Below are 14,001 nucleotides of genomic sequence, written 5' to 3'. Positions count from 1 at the left end.
TAACTTAAATAATGCATAAAATATGAAAGGAAAACAAAGGTATATAATAAAATATGATCTTAGGAAATAAACTATGAACATAATAGGTTTTAAAAAACATATATATACATAAATAAATTCAGAAGCAATTATATGTAAAAATAACATGGAATTAAATATGTATATAGGATCAAATTAATTTTACCATGAATTATATATGTACAAATATATATAAAAACATTTAAACGAAATATTATATAAAATGTTAAAATAATATGATATAAAAAATAACTTCAAAATAATGATTTTATAAAAATAAAGTAAAATTATTAAAAATAGTTCAACACATATAAAAAATATTAAGTGAATTTTAAAGTAATATACAAATAGAAAACTCAATCAAAATAATATATGTACAAATATATATAAAAATATTAAAACCAAATATTATACAAAATGTTAAAATAATATGATATAAAAAAGAACTTCAAAATAATTATACAAATAAAAACAAAGCAAAATTATTAAAATAGCTCAACACATATATAAAAAATATTAAATGAATTCTAAAATAGTAAGTTATACAAATAGAAAACTCAATTAAAATAGAGCTAAAATAGAAGGAATAATTTATAAATAAAATAAACTATTGAAATTAAAATAGGGACCAACGCGCAATGCGTACGAATGCACAGGGACCAAAGCTGGAAATATTTCAGATCCCAAAACACAACGTTGAGGCGCGGACCAAAATGAATTCGTGTACAAATTACAAAGCCAAATTTAAAAAAACAAAGTAAAACAAATAATGTGCAATTGAATGATCGAGCGAAAAGGGAGGACCTAGCGCGCAATTATCCCCTCTCTACAGAAACGTGCGGATCCTAGGGGCAAGGGATCGGATCGGGCCGGATAGACCTACACGGCGTCGTTTCAAGGCTACCAAATCATGCCTTAAACGGCGTCGTTCCATGTCACCAATTAAAAGAGAAAAACAGCCTCTAAAAAAAACCTAAACATTTCGGCAAAGCAAATGGGGAAATGGAAAACTCTAAGGGTACGTTTGGTTCACTGTAATGGAATAGGGCTGTAATTGAATAGAGTTGTAATGGAATAGAGCTGTAATCAGTAATTCAATTGTTTGGTTCAATGAAATAGAACAGAGCTGTAATAGAATTCTTGTGTTTGGTTGAATGGAATAGATGTTGTAATAGCATAGGAAAAAAGCTAAAATGACCAGAACACCCTTAACATAATTTTTTTAAATAAATGATTATTGCTATTGTTATTAAATTTTAATAAAAATAATAATAAATAACTTAATCATATTTTAATATAATTATTATTATATATAATTTAATAATATATAATTTAATAACATTTTTAATATAATTATGTTTTTATTTTTGTAAAAATATTAAAAAACCAAAATATATCCTTTAATTAAATTTAATGATCATTTTGTAATTTTTAAAATTAAATGACCAAAATATAAAATTATCAATAATTTAATAACTTGAGTGTAATTTAACCATAAAATCCCACCACATAACCAAGCCCACCCACCAAAATCCCAAACTGCAATGGCCATCGTCACTTTCTTCCCCCATTATTTTTTTCCCTTTCACCTAAATTTTTCATCAACAAGAACAAACTAAAGCCCATCAACCCAACCAGGAGAAAGCTCTAGAAGCCACTGATACTTCAGCAAAATGAAACAAAAGCAGTAAACTCTCTTAAAAAGCAACCTTCAGCAATTAATTCTTCGTTTACCTAAATAGTTCCCTTCCCAAGCTTCTTCACCTTTCGTTTCCTGCAAAAATGCCCTTTCCAGATCCTACATCCACCCAAGACTCCCCTCCCCCAAATCAAAAAACATATGGTCAGAGAGCCTTCCCCTTTCGATCCCTTTCCACTTATTCTCTGGCAAAATCAGGAACTCCGTCTCGCAAGCATTGATGTATCCCTCATTTTAATCCTTCAACAACAAACAGATAGGCAACACCATTCCAACATTTTTATTTTATCTAAAATGATAAAATATTTATCTTTCCATTCTTATCTACTTGTTATACTTAGAAATTTTGGATCCCAAAATTCCAAAAGAGCAACCAGCCATGACTTTCTTTTCTACCTTAAAGATCAAACAGTAACAAAGATGAAGAAACATGCAATCTATTACTTAAAAATTTAAGCAAATTTGGTTCCTTTAGGTGTTCCTGTAGATGGGTTGTTGTTATAAAATTTTGTTTTTTATAACAAAATGAAACAGAGTCAAAAGAAAGAAAGCGTAAAGCACTCGAAATCACCTTTCAATAATTTGGTTGCTTTTTTACTCAGTATGTGTAAGTTCGACAGATTACATTCGATGGCTTTTTATAGCCGGAAAAATAAGAATTAAAATTACAAACAATCTATTTCCATTTTTTTTTTGCTATTTTTCCCTTGTATTCTGTTATTGCTGCTTCTTGTGTATTCTGTTGCAGGAATGATCGTACGGAGGAAGTCGTTCATGGCGACGTAGAGGCCGTGCGTGGGAAACCGATCGTGGGAGGCGGATCCTCTGGCGCTACTCTAGCGTATTCCAGAAACCTCTAGGGTTTCTGGTGTTTTCAGGCTATTGGGCTCTTTTCGGCCGTTTATGAATTAGGTTAGGGGCTTTGGGTGTAATGTGATTTTGGGTTAGGGTCTTGGTCTTTGAGCCTTGGTGTATGTTTGGGCTGTTCGAGCATTGGGCCACTATAACTGGGTCGGGTTTTAAGTGAGTGGTTTGGGTTTTAGTCTGGGTCTCGGGTTTATTTGGACTTTTATTGTTGGGTTATAAGTGATTTGTAAATGGACTTTGCTAATGAACTCTTATTGGTTTTTATTTTAATTTATTTTTTTGTTTTTTTAATTTCTGGTTTTTTTTCTAACAGGCCCGGGTGAAATGGGCCTATTACAAACACGTTGATGGAACTAAAGTCTTGATTTGTAATAAATGGGCTTATTGTACTCCACTCTTATACATAGATAATAGAATAATTTTTGACTAAGTAACACGTTGATGGAACTAAAGTCTTGACTTGTAATAAATGGGCTTCTTTTACTCCACTCCTATTCATAGATAATAGAATAATTTTTAACTAAATACGCATAAAATAAATTGCTAAGAAAATATTATTGCTTATTTAATTTTTTTTTGAATTGGAGTGAAAATAGGTGAAGTCAGCAAAGGTATCTGACTTTATCAGATAAAAATGACATAATATCAAGAATGATCCCCATATTTTATTAGATTTTCATGATAAAAATTTTATTTTTATTTTTTTCAGTTTATATTATAGGTTTTAAGTGAAAAAAAATTTATTGAAAACTACAAGTAAATATGCACATGTTAGTGAATTTTCTTTACTTATTTCACTTTTTGAGATATTAGAATTGTTTATAAATTTAGTTATGAATATGTCAACTAATTTTTTTACTAATATTATAATATTTTTTTAATAAGGTAATATTTTGTGCAACTTAAATAAAATATTAGAAAAATTGTAATAAATTTTTAATTAGATAATATTGTGTTTTTATAACATGACAGAGTTTGTAATATATGTATTAATTGAGTAAGGTTTTGTATTAATTAATATTGCATAAAAAAATAAGATTTATAATATTAATATTGTAATAATTTGTGATTAAATAATGTTTGTGTAATCACACAAACATTATGAAAATTTAATAATTTAGGATGGGTAAACAATAAAAAAAAAATCATATAATTAAATAATACTTTTCAAATATGTAATTTCAAATATGTAATGCAGTTTAATTGGTTGGTTCAGCGGGCTGTTTCACTATTTAAAAATAGTAAAATTCTTTAAAAAAAAGAAATTTACGATAACATTTTTATAATTTTATTATCAATTAGTAGTAACTCGAGGCTCTCACTCTGGCCAAAATCACTCTGCAGCACCGCGAGTGATTCCAAGCTTTATAATTTTATGATAAATTAGTAGTAACTCGAGCCTCTCACTCTGGCCAAAATCACTTTGCAACACCGCGAGTGATTCCAAGCTTCCAACCACGATAAAGCACATTCATTGGGACTAAAAAAAACATCAAATGTTCTTATTGACATTACACAGGAAGTCAAGATAGCTACAAGGATTCGTGTAATATAACAAGTGTTTATCGAAAGAACACGGAAAAAAACGAGAGGGTTTTGTTCGGTTCACGCGATCTCCATTTACAGTGTACGTAAAAGATTAGATGCGCATAAATCAAAGGGGCAGATTCAATAATACAGTGTGGTATCTCTTTCATTCTATGCAACATGAACTGCAGACAGCAACAAAAACAGTTCTCTACTTGAGATGCCTGCAGAAAGAAAGAAAAACGATTAGCATTGAAAGGATCAGTCCAGTTACGCTATAATTGGTGACTTAGCTATCCATATCAACATCGACTAGCAATGCTTTCTGCACCATCTGTGATTCTAAAAACTGGACAAGAATGGATTACCTTAAAGTGCCATCTCAGCCTGCAATGCAGCAAGTTCATCTTCCTCAGCAGTATGCTTCTGAGGAACAGGACGAACTGGTTGTCTGCCAGCAGGCACTTGGACTGGAGCTGCTGGAGCAGTTGTTGCTGGCTGCAGAAGCTGTTCCTCCAACTCAGCACCTTCAAGTTCTTCGAGTTCTGCTTCCAATTCATCCTGCAGCATCGAAAGTTTCCAACTCATTTTTCGATGTGAATAAATGCTAGCCATGATAGGTGTAAACATAGATAATAATAGAGGGTAAGAGAATAAGAAGAGAGTGTGCATAAAAGAAAAGTACTGACCTCATCAAAATCAGCTGCAGCTCCAATAGGAGTTGAAAGTGCATCCTGAATCTGTTTCATGTTCTCGGTTTGTTCATTGATCTCATCCATTGTTTTGTCAACATCATCTATATTACTGTAAAGAAGCCATTTGAATAAAACAAGGAAAATTAGGCACTGCCTGTCTGTGCCTCATAAGGGACAACTATAATAAAGAAAAATCTGAAAAGCAAATTTCTAGCTAACAAAGAACAATATTGATCACATACGTTGCTTTCTGCATTGCCTTCATTGCAGATGCTCCAGTTCTCAAAGCATCTACAGTCTCGGTTGTGGCTTTGGCACCTTCTAACATTATCATCTGTGGAACAGTAGACGTTGATATATACCAATAAATATAGCATCATAAGAAATGTTAAAAAAATCAAGAAAAGCTTTTGGAGCACAATTAAAACGCTAAAAAGGAAAAACAAAACAAAACAAAATCCAAGCTCACTTGATCATGAATACGAAGCTGGAAGTTTCCAAGCTGTTCTATTTGCTGTTCATATAGTCTCTTCCTCTTCAAGCACTGTACAGCCGCTGCTTGATAGTAGTAACGATGAGTGCTAAGAGTTAACTAAGTAAAGTTGGCAATTAATGTATTCAACAGGGTTCTAAATTGGCATAAGTCAGATGATAAACAAATACTTTCATTTATTTTCCTACACAAGGAAAATAACTTCAAAAGTCAGAAGTACATATGACATGAGCACATCACATTCACAGTCATATGATATGATAAAGCTCCAGGATTTACAGTCATTGAGGTATCAAAGGACCCCAAAAGATAAAGCTTGCAACGCTGTAAAACATTTGAGTTCTTTTTCATTTTTTTTCTTCAGGGGCAACTAAAAAATTCTTTCCTTCCTTTTGGGGGACATAAGTGGGACGGCTGAGGATTATTATGAGAAAACATCAAAAAAAGTTTCTAATATAAATACTAAAATAATATCAATAATTTATCATGATAATTCTATTATACAGCATTTCATATCCCTTTCCACATATTTATACTGAATCATCAAGAAACCAAAGGTGGGAATTAATGTAATTTACAAGGTCAAAAGTCAGCCAGTTCCATTGATCATCGATATGTTTTTGCAACAGAGAAAATCAATGAAAACTAGGAAAACAATAACTATATTTGCATATACATTGCAACCATACCTCTCTTGTTTCTTGCTTTTGCAAGTTCCTTCGCCTTTTCAACCTCTGCAGCTGCTTTTCTCACAAGTACTTTTTCTTTTTTCTCTAACATTTCAAGGGTCTATATGATAGAGATCAATATAGGATCCCATTAATGCAAAACGTAGAAAAGAAACAATGTAAGTCGTTCAGTGGAAACGAATACAGACTGCAATTTGCATTTTGCAGCACCAGACGAAATAAAAATCACTAAAATTAAGATTCTTAAAATTTTGAAATTATCCCTAATACACAAACTTCTAAATACAGAAAAGATCACAGTCCATCATAGTATCAACTTTTAGCGAGATCAGCAAGGAATATGCATACACGATAAAAGAGATATTCATTCCTTTTATCCTTGAAACCCTTCTCTTCAACTAAATAACAATACTAGATAAGTTGTTCTTTAAGTATAACAAATGAATTCCATATATTAACCAGTTTTGGGTCAGAAAACTATTACATTTATTGCAAAAATTTCACGTCCAAGTTATCAACCAAAGTAAACAACTACCCCATCTCCATTAAGTGTCTGATTTTCTGAAGGACTGATCTACTAGGCGGATAAATTTCTCTTCGTGCATCTCAGCCAAGTAATTTAATTTTCTTTCTTTCTTTCTGTGTATGAAATTTTTATTCAACTTCAATGTTATTGCTCATTAGCGACTGACAACAAATCAACAACACTTCCGAAATGTAATCAAACAATATAAGAATTCAAAACAAGGAGTTATCATAAAATTCCATAAACCCGTCAGCCATCAACTCAAATCCTTCAAGCAAATTCCTAAAGCAATAATCAATCGTCAATTAACGAGTCATGACTACTGAATTCAACACACCGAAATCACCAATTTTCAAATTTTTGAACTCGAACAAAGCAAGAGAAATACAAAAATGAATAACTGATTTCCCAATTAAAGTGAAAAAACAAAAGAAAATCAAATACTACACCTCATTTAATTTATCTAACGTGGTTAGAGCATTTGTTTCCTGCTTAGGTTTCCCGAACAGTCGATTAAACATGATGAACTCTTTGAGATCAAAATCCCCGATCTCCTGTTCAACAACAATCACCAAAACGATAAGATCAGATCAAAACAAACATAATAAAACAATCAATAAATCACTCATAACAGGAAAAAAACAAAAAACAAAAGAATCAATAAAAAATAAAGAATATTTACATAAAGGGGGAAATCTTCTAACCTGTAAAACTTGAGATTTTAGAGATTTTAGGGATTTGAGGACTTTGATTTTGATTTTCCCTTTTTTTTATTTTGCTTCAGCGTATTGTTTTACGAGGGAAATAAACTGCGTTAGCTTTGCCTCGTCTTCACGACGGTTGAAATTGTCGGCTTTCCACGTGGCAGCCACTAGGTCGGTTTAATGGAATAGATTGGGCCCCGTCTGCTCCATACATTTATACGCCGTCGTTTCAGTGCTGCAATATTAAAATATGGTATTCAAGCTTTAGTTTTTTTAATATGTAATAGCATTGACTTCCTTAAATCTTTTAAGGAGACTTTTTAAAATTTTCTAAACGAGTTTAAAATGGGTTTTTAATGAATTTTTTAATTTATTTAAGATTGAAATGTTATTTGATAAATTAAAAGATTATGTATTATTTTATGAATAAAATATTTTATATTATTTTAAATATTTCTAGATTAAAGGTTAAATATGGCAAAGGGGATCAACAAGAGCTTAATATTAAGCACGTTTTTAAAAAAAATCAATAATTATTAATCACATTTTATATGTTTTTTTTACTAAATCGACTATTAGAATATGTAACTCTATAGATAATAAATAAAATTTTAATCACAACTGTATTTTTATAAATTTTGAAAATGACTTTAAATCTATTAATTTTAAAATCGATACAAGTCAATTAAATTCACAATTGAATTATTATTATTTTAATAAATTTTTAATCAAATTTATCAAATTAATAAATTATAACTTGATTGATTCAATTACCAGTTTAATATAAAATAAATTAAAACCTTTGATTCACATCCTAGAGTTCAAGATTTAATCAATGTTGTTATTTCTCTTTTCCCAAATCGTAATTTAAAAAAATAAAAAAGAACAGTGAATTGTTGATGCAAATACTTTTGCGGCCATAAAATTCCTCAAAATTTTTCATGATTCAATAGTGATTTTTTTATTCAAGATTTTTAAAATCGGATTAAATGATGAAACTAATCAAATTTCCAATTTTTTATTTGATTAGTCCAAAATAAATAAATCATTAAAAATTTAAAAAACATAACTGGTTCAACCAAAATATATTAATTAACGAATCAACTAATTAATTAAAAATAAAAATTTTAAAAATAAAAAAATCCTCAAATTATAATCTTCATTATAAATTAATCCTCAAACTCTAAACACAACATCAAAATCAAACTATCAATGTTATAACCGAAACATCGAATCTTATGACAATTAAAATAAAATTTAAAATTAAATATCAATATTGTAAAAATAATTATAAAAATCTTAAATTTTAAATTTTCCAAATGTTTTACTTTATTTTTAATTTTTAGTTATAAAAGTCATCCGATGTTTTAATTTTTTTTTTAAATTTAAATAACATGACAGGAAATTTTCCACATCATTTAATGGCTTCAAAAATGTAAGGTCCAAAGACCTGAATATCATCAGTAATTTGAGAATATGTCGTTTACAAGTTCAAGGACCCATTTCAAATAAATGTCATAGTTTGGAGATGTTTGATACAATTAGCTCCTATTATCCTTTACACTATTAAAATATTTGAATATCATCGATATCATACCAAATCCCATCAATCGAATCATATTTCAAGAAATACATTTCTAAGTCATATAAGTAAAGAAATCAATTCATTGATAAAGAATAAGAAAAACCGTGAGCAGTGATTGGACTGATGAGAAAATAAAATCCTAGGTCGCGAACGGTACAAAGAAAGACTCGCACAATTCCAATAAAAATCAAACGTAATAAAACTCATAAGATCACATGATGTAACATGAACCAAAATACTCGAGGCCTTTGCCGAGCAACCAAAGGCTCAAAATTTTCAAGGATATGAATCCAGACACAATTATATCAATATGGATAAAGAAATGAATAATCAGATAAATACAGTTATTTCAAACCTCACAAATAGATAGATAAAACTTTAAGCATTTGAAATGGCAATAATTCAGCAGCGATGAAGCAGAAAAGAAATACGTAATGAACCAAGAATTAAGCTTAACTAATATCAAAATCACATAATATTTAGATAACAAAACTTCAAGTTCAACTTCATCCTTACTACCAGTGGATAAAAATAAGTATCATAAAACATTACAAAAAAACAGGGAAAAATACAGATTAAATCCATAAAAGCTTCAAACAATAACTTTTTTAAATTGCATAGTTCTTACTTCTCAGATGAGTTAGGTCCCCTCTTTTTGCCGAATCCGACCACTGCAAAAACCAGAGATTTAACATAGATCACTCATCAGTCAGGAAATATAGGTACTTGGTCAATGAACGGCAAAAAAATGCACCACTTTCCACTCTTCGCACAAAAGAAATGAATCGGGAAAGGTAGGTCAAATTTTTGCTCACCCCCAACCCGATGATAGAGCATTGGCTCCCACCCCGCCCCAAATCCCATTTCCAAAAGGAAAAAGAAAAACCAATCCTTTCAGGTCAAAACCCGTCGGTTTAGGGTTTTTGTTTCAGACGTAAATTACTAATCAAAATTAATGAACATACACACACATAGAACAATTCCATTACTTTTCAGTGAAAATCCCAACAATAATTAACTATAAACAAACACATAAACAGGGTTTCTTTTTAGCCATGTAAAAAGAACCATCAATAAGATAATATTCGTAGCATTTTATCCAAATTGAAGACGGAAAACCCAACAACAAAAATTCAAAGGAATTGACAAGAGGGAGAGAAACAATAATCACCTGCGGTGACGAAACGACGGTTGTATTGCATCCTCTTGTAAGCGCGGCCACGGGGCTTCTTCTTCTTGTCTTGCTTAGCCACTTTAGGTGTTTGACCTCTCACCTTACCGGCACGAGCTAAAGATCCATGAACCTTACCTGAAATAAATCAACGCGATTCAAAATAATCAGTGTCAAAACACACAGTAAAAAGAAAAAAAAAACTAAGTAATAACAAAGAGAAAGCTAAGTGAGAAAGCTTTTGAGATTTACCCATGGCGGACTTGTCGAATGAGTGCTCCCCGGTTGCTGAACTGCGGGTTTTTTAGCTCTTCGAATTCGCCTCTGGCGGTGAGCAGGTATGATACAGCTTAGGGTTAGGGTTTTGGTAAGTTTATATAGCGTTGATTATTTTGGGCCGGGTTAAGACCTGATAAGGTGAAAGCCTTTATTTCATAAGTAAAAATAATAGGTTAAAATATGCTTTAAGTGCCTGGACTCTTTACACATTTCAAATTTAACCCCTTTATTTTTATTTCTAATGATCTGTGATGATTTGAAATAGAAAAATACTTGGTAACAATGTAAGCAATAAAAGCGTTTTAATAGACATGAATTTAACAAGAATTTTAACAATGTTAAAAATAAGACTTACATGATTAAGTTCGAAAAGTAAAAAAATCAAATTTCTAAAAATATAATAGATTAAATTTCAAATATATAAAGGATATAGGGACAGTATATTTTAACAAAAAAAATGATATCCTAATTCATTAAAAAATATCCTTATTATACAATTCTGTATAATTTATTTAGTATTTTCGTATATTTTAGGTATTTCCCTTTTTTTAGTCGTATAAGTAGAGAAATTTGTTAATTTGTAGCGTATCTTTCGACCAAAAAATAGAAGATATATAAAAAAATTTTCTGAATTTTATTGCGACCTTATTATAAAAATTCATCTAATTTGTTTGCTTTGCATTTTTCGAGATATTCCTGGAAATAAATTTAATGAGATGAAAATTTGAAAAAATCATTACTTATAATATCTCCTTCAATAGAAGAATAAATACACTTTAACATTTAACATGCTTGAACCCATATTCTCTTACATAGACAACAATATCAACAGTTAATTGATTCAATATATTTGATTTACTTCCATAGGCAACAATTCTTTTTTATATTTCCAAATATATGAAGTTAAAATCTTACAAGAGTCCTCTAAATACATTTTTTTAAAATAAAAATACTTGTATCCAACACTTACACCTTTAGTCCACATAACATGAAAATAAAAATGGAGTTCTAATACAATCTTTGTACAATGAAATTGCAATGGACTTGCAAATAGCTTTCAAAACACTAGATTGTCTATCAGGATTAAGAATTTGATGTAGTTTTTGTCATTATTTAGATGACCCTTGATGTTAATGGCTACACTTCCATCATTGAAGGCCTTAGACCCGGCTTAGGGTTATATTTCGACAACAAGAATCTCCTACAATTAATAACAGAATGACAGCCATCGAACAACCGAGAGCAATTCAGACCCGTTATTAATCATGTCTGAGTCACTAATATAACTACAGGTGGTTCGCACCATAACCAGGTAGTCTCAACATTAATCATGTCCAAGTCATTGATAAAACTACAGCAGTTCGTGCATAATCGGCTTATTCATGACATGAATATAATAAAGCAATGCTTCGTAATGTATGCGAAACTCAATTGCAAAAAGAACCTGATTCCGCCATTGAAACATATATTGCACCAAGCTTAAAAGTCTAAACAACGATAAACCGAGTATCAAAGGAAAAACAGTTGATGAACAAAATCGTTAAACTAGCCAAAACCTGGGTTTAAACTTTTCAGTAAACAAAATGCAATGCTTTTCTTAAACTAGAGATCGGAGATTACTCATCATCATCATCGATGACCTTAGTGCCCAAACCTTTGAGTCCTTCGGCTGGGATTTCGGCAACCGATACCAGAGAGTAAAGCTCCTCCTTTGCATCTTCATCATCGTTTCTCTTCCGAGCAATGCGAACCCTAATCCGTCTGGGGACACTTCGGATCCCTCGGCTCCATATGTGCTTGTTCAGTTTAACATCAACTCTCACATCCTTGGTTCCCATGGCTTTTTCTGCAAATCTCCTGATCTCTTTTATTGCCTTGGGAGCTTTCTTCTTGAATGTGCTGTTTACAAAGATTACCAAGGACTTCATTAAAAAACAAATCACTCAAACTATACTTGCAACCTGCTGGGATTTGATTCGAAAAAGGTCCAATCTTACACAATCATTTTCTATTCAAGATAAAACTTGGGCGGAAAATAATTGAGTTCGAAGTCGAGCACAAGAATTATCCAATCTAAGTGACCTTAAGCAATTCGATTTTTGTCTCGAATTAAGCTCAAACTTCAAAAGGAAACTCGATCAAGCTCGAACCAAGTATTGAGCTCGGCTCGTTACATTGAACATCATCAATTTCAATATAATTAGTTTAAGATTAAACCACGAATCTATTGCCGGTAACGGATAAAAATATCATGAATCTAAACCCTAAATTCCACCATTTCTTATCCACGTGAAAGGCCAATACTTAGCGAACAAAGTTTATGATTATAAACAAGATGAATACAAAATAAATGAAAACAAATCATCGAAATATTGAAAAAAAACAGAAAAAAAAATCTAATTTAGAACCGAAACAACAGAGATCCACAAAGCAAGTAATGAAAAATTGTGTAAAAAGAGGAAAAAATCAAATTACCAGCCATGGAGACGCTTGTGAAGGTTGATGGTGTATTCTCTGGTAACAACCTCTTCCTTTCTTCCCCTTGTCTTCTCAACCATTTTTGAAACCCCCAAAAAAGAGCAAAGCAGAAAGCTACAACACAGAAGAGAGGCAACAAGAGGAAGACGGAAGCTTGGCCAAAATATATTGATTCCTGAATCTAGGGTTTTCAGAGTTTTCCCTGTTGGGTTTTGGGTTTAAAAAATCTAGCCCAAAACCATCATTTTAGGCCCAATTACTTTGATTGCTCCCATTCCACCCACTTCTTTACTTTAATATTATAAAAAAAAGGCTAAAATTTGTTCCAAGTCCCCTTACTCTTCACTCTGTTGAAATTTAGCCCTTACTTTTATTTCAAGGAATTTAGTTCTTCTTTATTTCTAATTTAAAAATACAAGTTCGATTGTTAGTGTCGTTAAATGCTTTCTATTAAATTCAAGTTTATTGCAAGATATTTTTGTTAAATGACAATTAAGTGATTTTTATTTTCAAAATGTTGTGCCAACAAATTTAATGGAGAATTTTAATAATGTTAACAATTAGACTTGAATTGCCAAATTTAAAAAGTAAATTAACTAAATTCATAGAAATAAAAGTAAAGAGATTAAATTTAAATGTAAAAAAAGTGCAAGGATTTGAAGCATATTTTAATCTCTAAAAATTTAATTTAGAAAATATTTTTTATACATACATATAGGATAATTATTTGATATATATTCCACAATAAAAGGGTAAAAAGATGGCATCCTTTAGATTGTCGAAAAATAAAAATAATAAAATTATAGGATACGTGATCGTATTATTGAATATTGTTTGTGAAATTAAAACTTTCTTCGTTTATTTATTTGGTTTGATTAATAAAAGTACTTGAAATTGTGAATGGGAACTTCGTAGTACCGATAAATAGGATGTTAATATCTTAAGATTCGACTTTTATATCATATAAATCACAAATGAATTGATTAGAGATGTATTATAAATTAAATCTCATCATATATAAGTTATTTTGATAACTATACTAATTTAGCTTTAGATATAATCTGATTGTTAGTCTGAAAGTGCTAACTATAGTAATTCTTAAAAATTAAAAAAAAATCAATAATCGATTAAGTTTTAATTTGATTGACATAGACATTATTATCAATACAGGAGGATGTGGGTTCGAGCTGAAGCGCATTATCTTTTTATTTATGAGTTGAGGTGAGACTATAACTAATTCAAAATACTGTATCAACAAGAACAAATATAA

At 30.5% G+C, this 14,001-nt stretch overlaps 3 protein-coding genes across 5 annotated transcripts; all 3 read right to left on the bottom strand.

Moving 5' to 3' along the window:
* Nucleotides 1-4,072: 4,072 nt before the first annotated feature.
* Nucleotides 4,073-7,376, bottom strand: LOC107893321 (vacuolar protein sorting-associated protein 32 homolog 2). 3 transcript variants are annotated; one of them, XM_016818272.2, is made up of 8 exons: nucleotides 7,219-7,376; nucleotides 6,964-7,068; nucleotides 5,989-6,088; nucleotides 5,276-5,361; nucleotides 5,049-5,140; nucleotides 4,801-4,915; nucleotides 4,480-4,672; nucleotides 4,073-4,335 (listed from the first exon to the last, which is right to left on the bottom strand). In XM_016818272.2, exons 2-7 carry the CDS (start codon nucleotides 7,033-7,035, stop codon nucleotides 4,481-4,483), a joined length of 657 nt encoding a protein of 218 aa, XP_016673761.1. In that variant the 5' UTR covers nucleotides 7,036-7,068; nucleotides 7,219-7,376; the 3' UTR covers nucleotides 4,073-4,335; nucleotide 4,480. The 3 variants fall into 3 exon arrangements, with proteins under 3 accessions (XP_016673761.1, XP_016673763.1, XP_016673762.1); XM_016818274.2 differs by having other exon boundaries at nucleotides 4,073-4,296; XM_016818273.2 differs by having other exon boundaries at nucleotides 7,197-7,308.
* A 1,862-nt stretch (nucleotides 7,377-9,238) lies between these two features.
* Nucleotides 9,239-10,386, bottom strand: LOC107893324 (40S ribosomal protein S30). The gene is made up of 3 exons (XM_016818278.2): nucleotides 10,227-10,386; nucleotides 9,975-10,112; nucleotides 9,239-9,474 (listed from the first exon to the last, which is right to left on the bottom strand). The coding sequence occupies exons 1-3, from the start codon at nucleotides 10,228-10,230 to the stop codon at nucleotides 9,428-9,430; spliced, it is 189 nt and encodes a 62-aa protein (XP_016673767.1). The 5' UTR covers nucleotides 10,231-10,386; the 3' UTR covers nucleotides 9,239-9,427.
* Nucleotides 10,387-11,684: 1,298 nt separating this feature from the next.
* Nucleotides 11,685-12,989, bottom strand: LOC107893323 (60S ribosomal protein L31). The gene is made up of 2 exons (XM_016818277.2): nucleotides 12,729-12,989; nucleotides 11,685-12,152 (listed from the first exon to the last, which is right to left on the bottom strand). Exons 1-2 carry the CDS (start codon nucleotides 12,809-12,811, stop codon nucleotides 11,870-11,872), a joined length of 366 nt encoding a protein of 121 aa, XP_016673766.1. The 5' UTR covers nucleotides 12,812-12,989; the 3' UTR covers nucleotides 11,685-11,869.
* Nucleotides 12,990-14,001: the final 1,012 nt, after the last annotated feature.

Source organism: Gossypium hirsutum, chromosome A13 (genome assembly GCF_007990345.1).
Source record: "Gossypium hirsutum isolate 1008001.06 chromosome A13, Gossypium_hirsutum_v2.1, whole genome shotgun sequence".
Taxonomy (NCBI): domain Eukaryota; kingdom Viridiplantae; phylum Streptophyta; class Magnoliopsida; order Malvales; family Malvaceae; genus Gossypium; species Gossypium hirsutum.
This window is presented reverse-complemented; position numbering and strand designations above follow the sequence as displayed.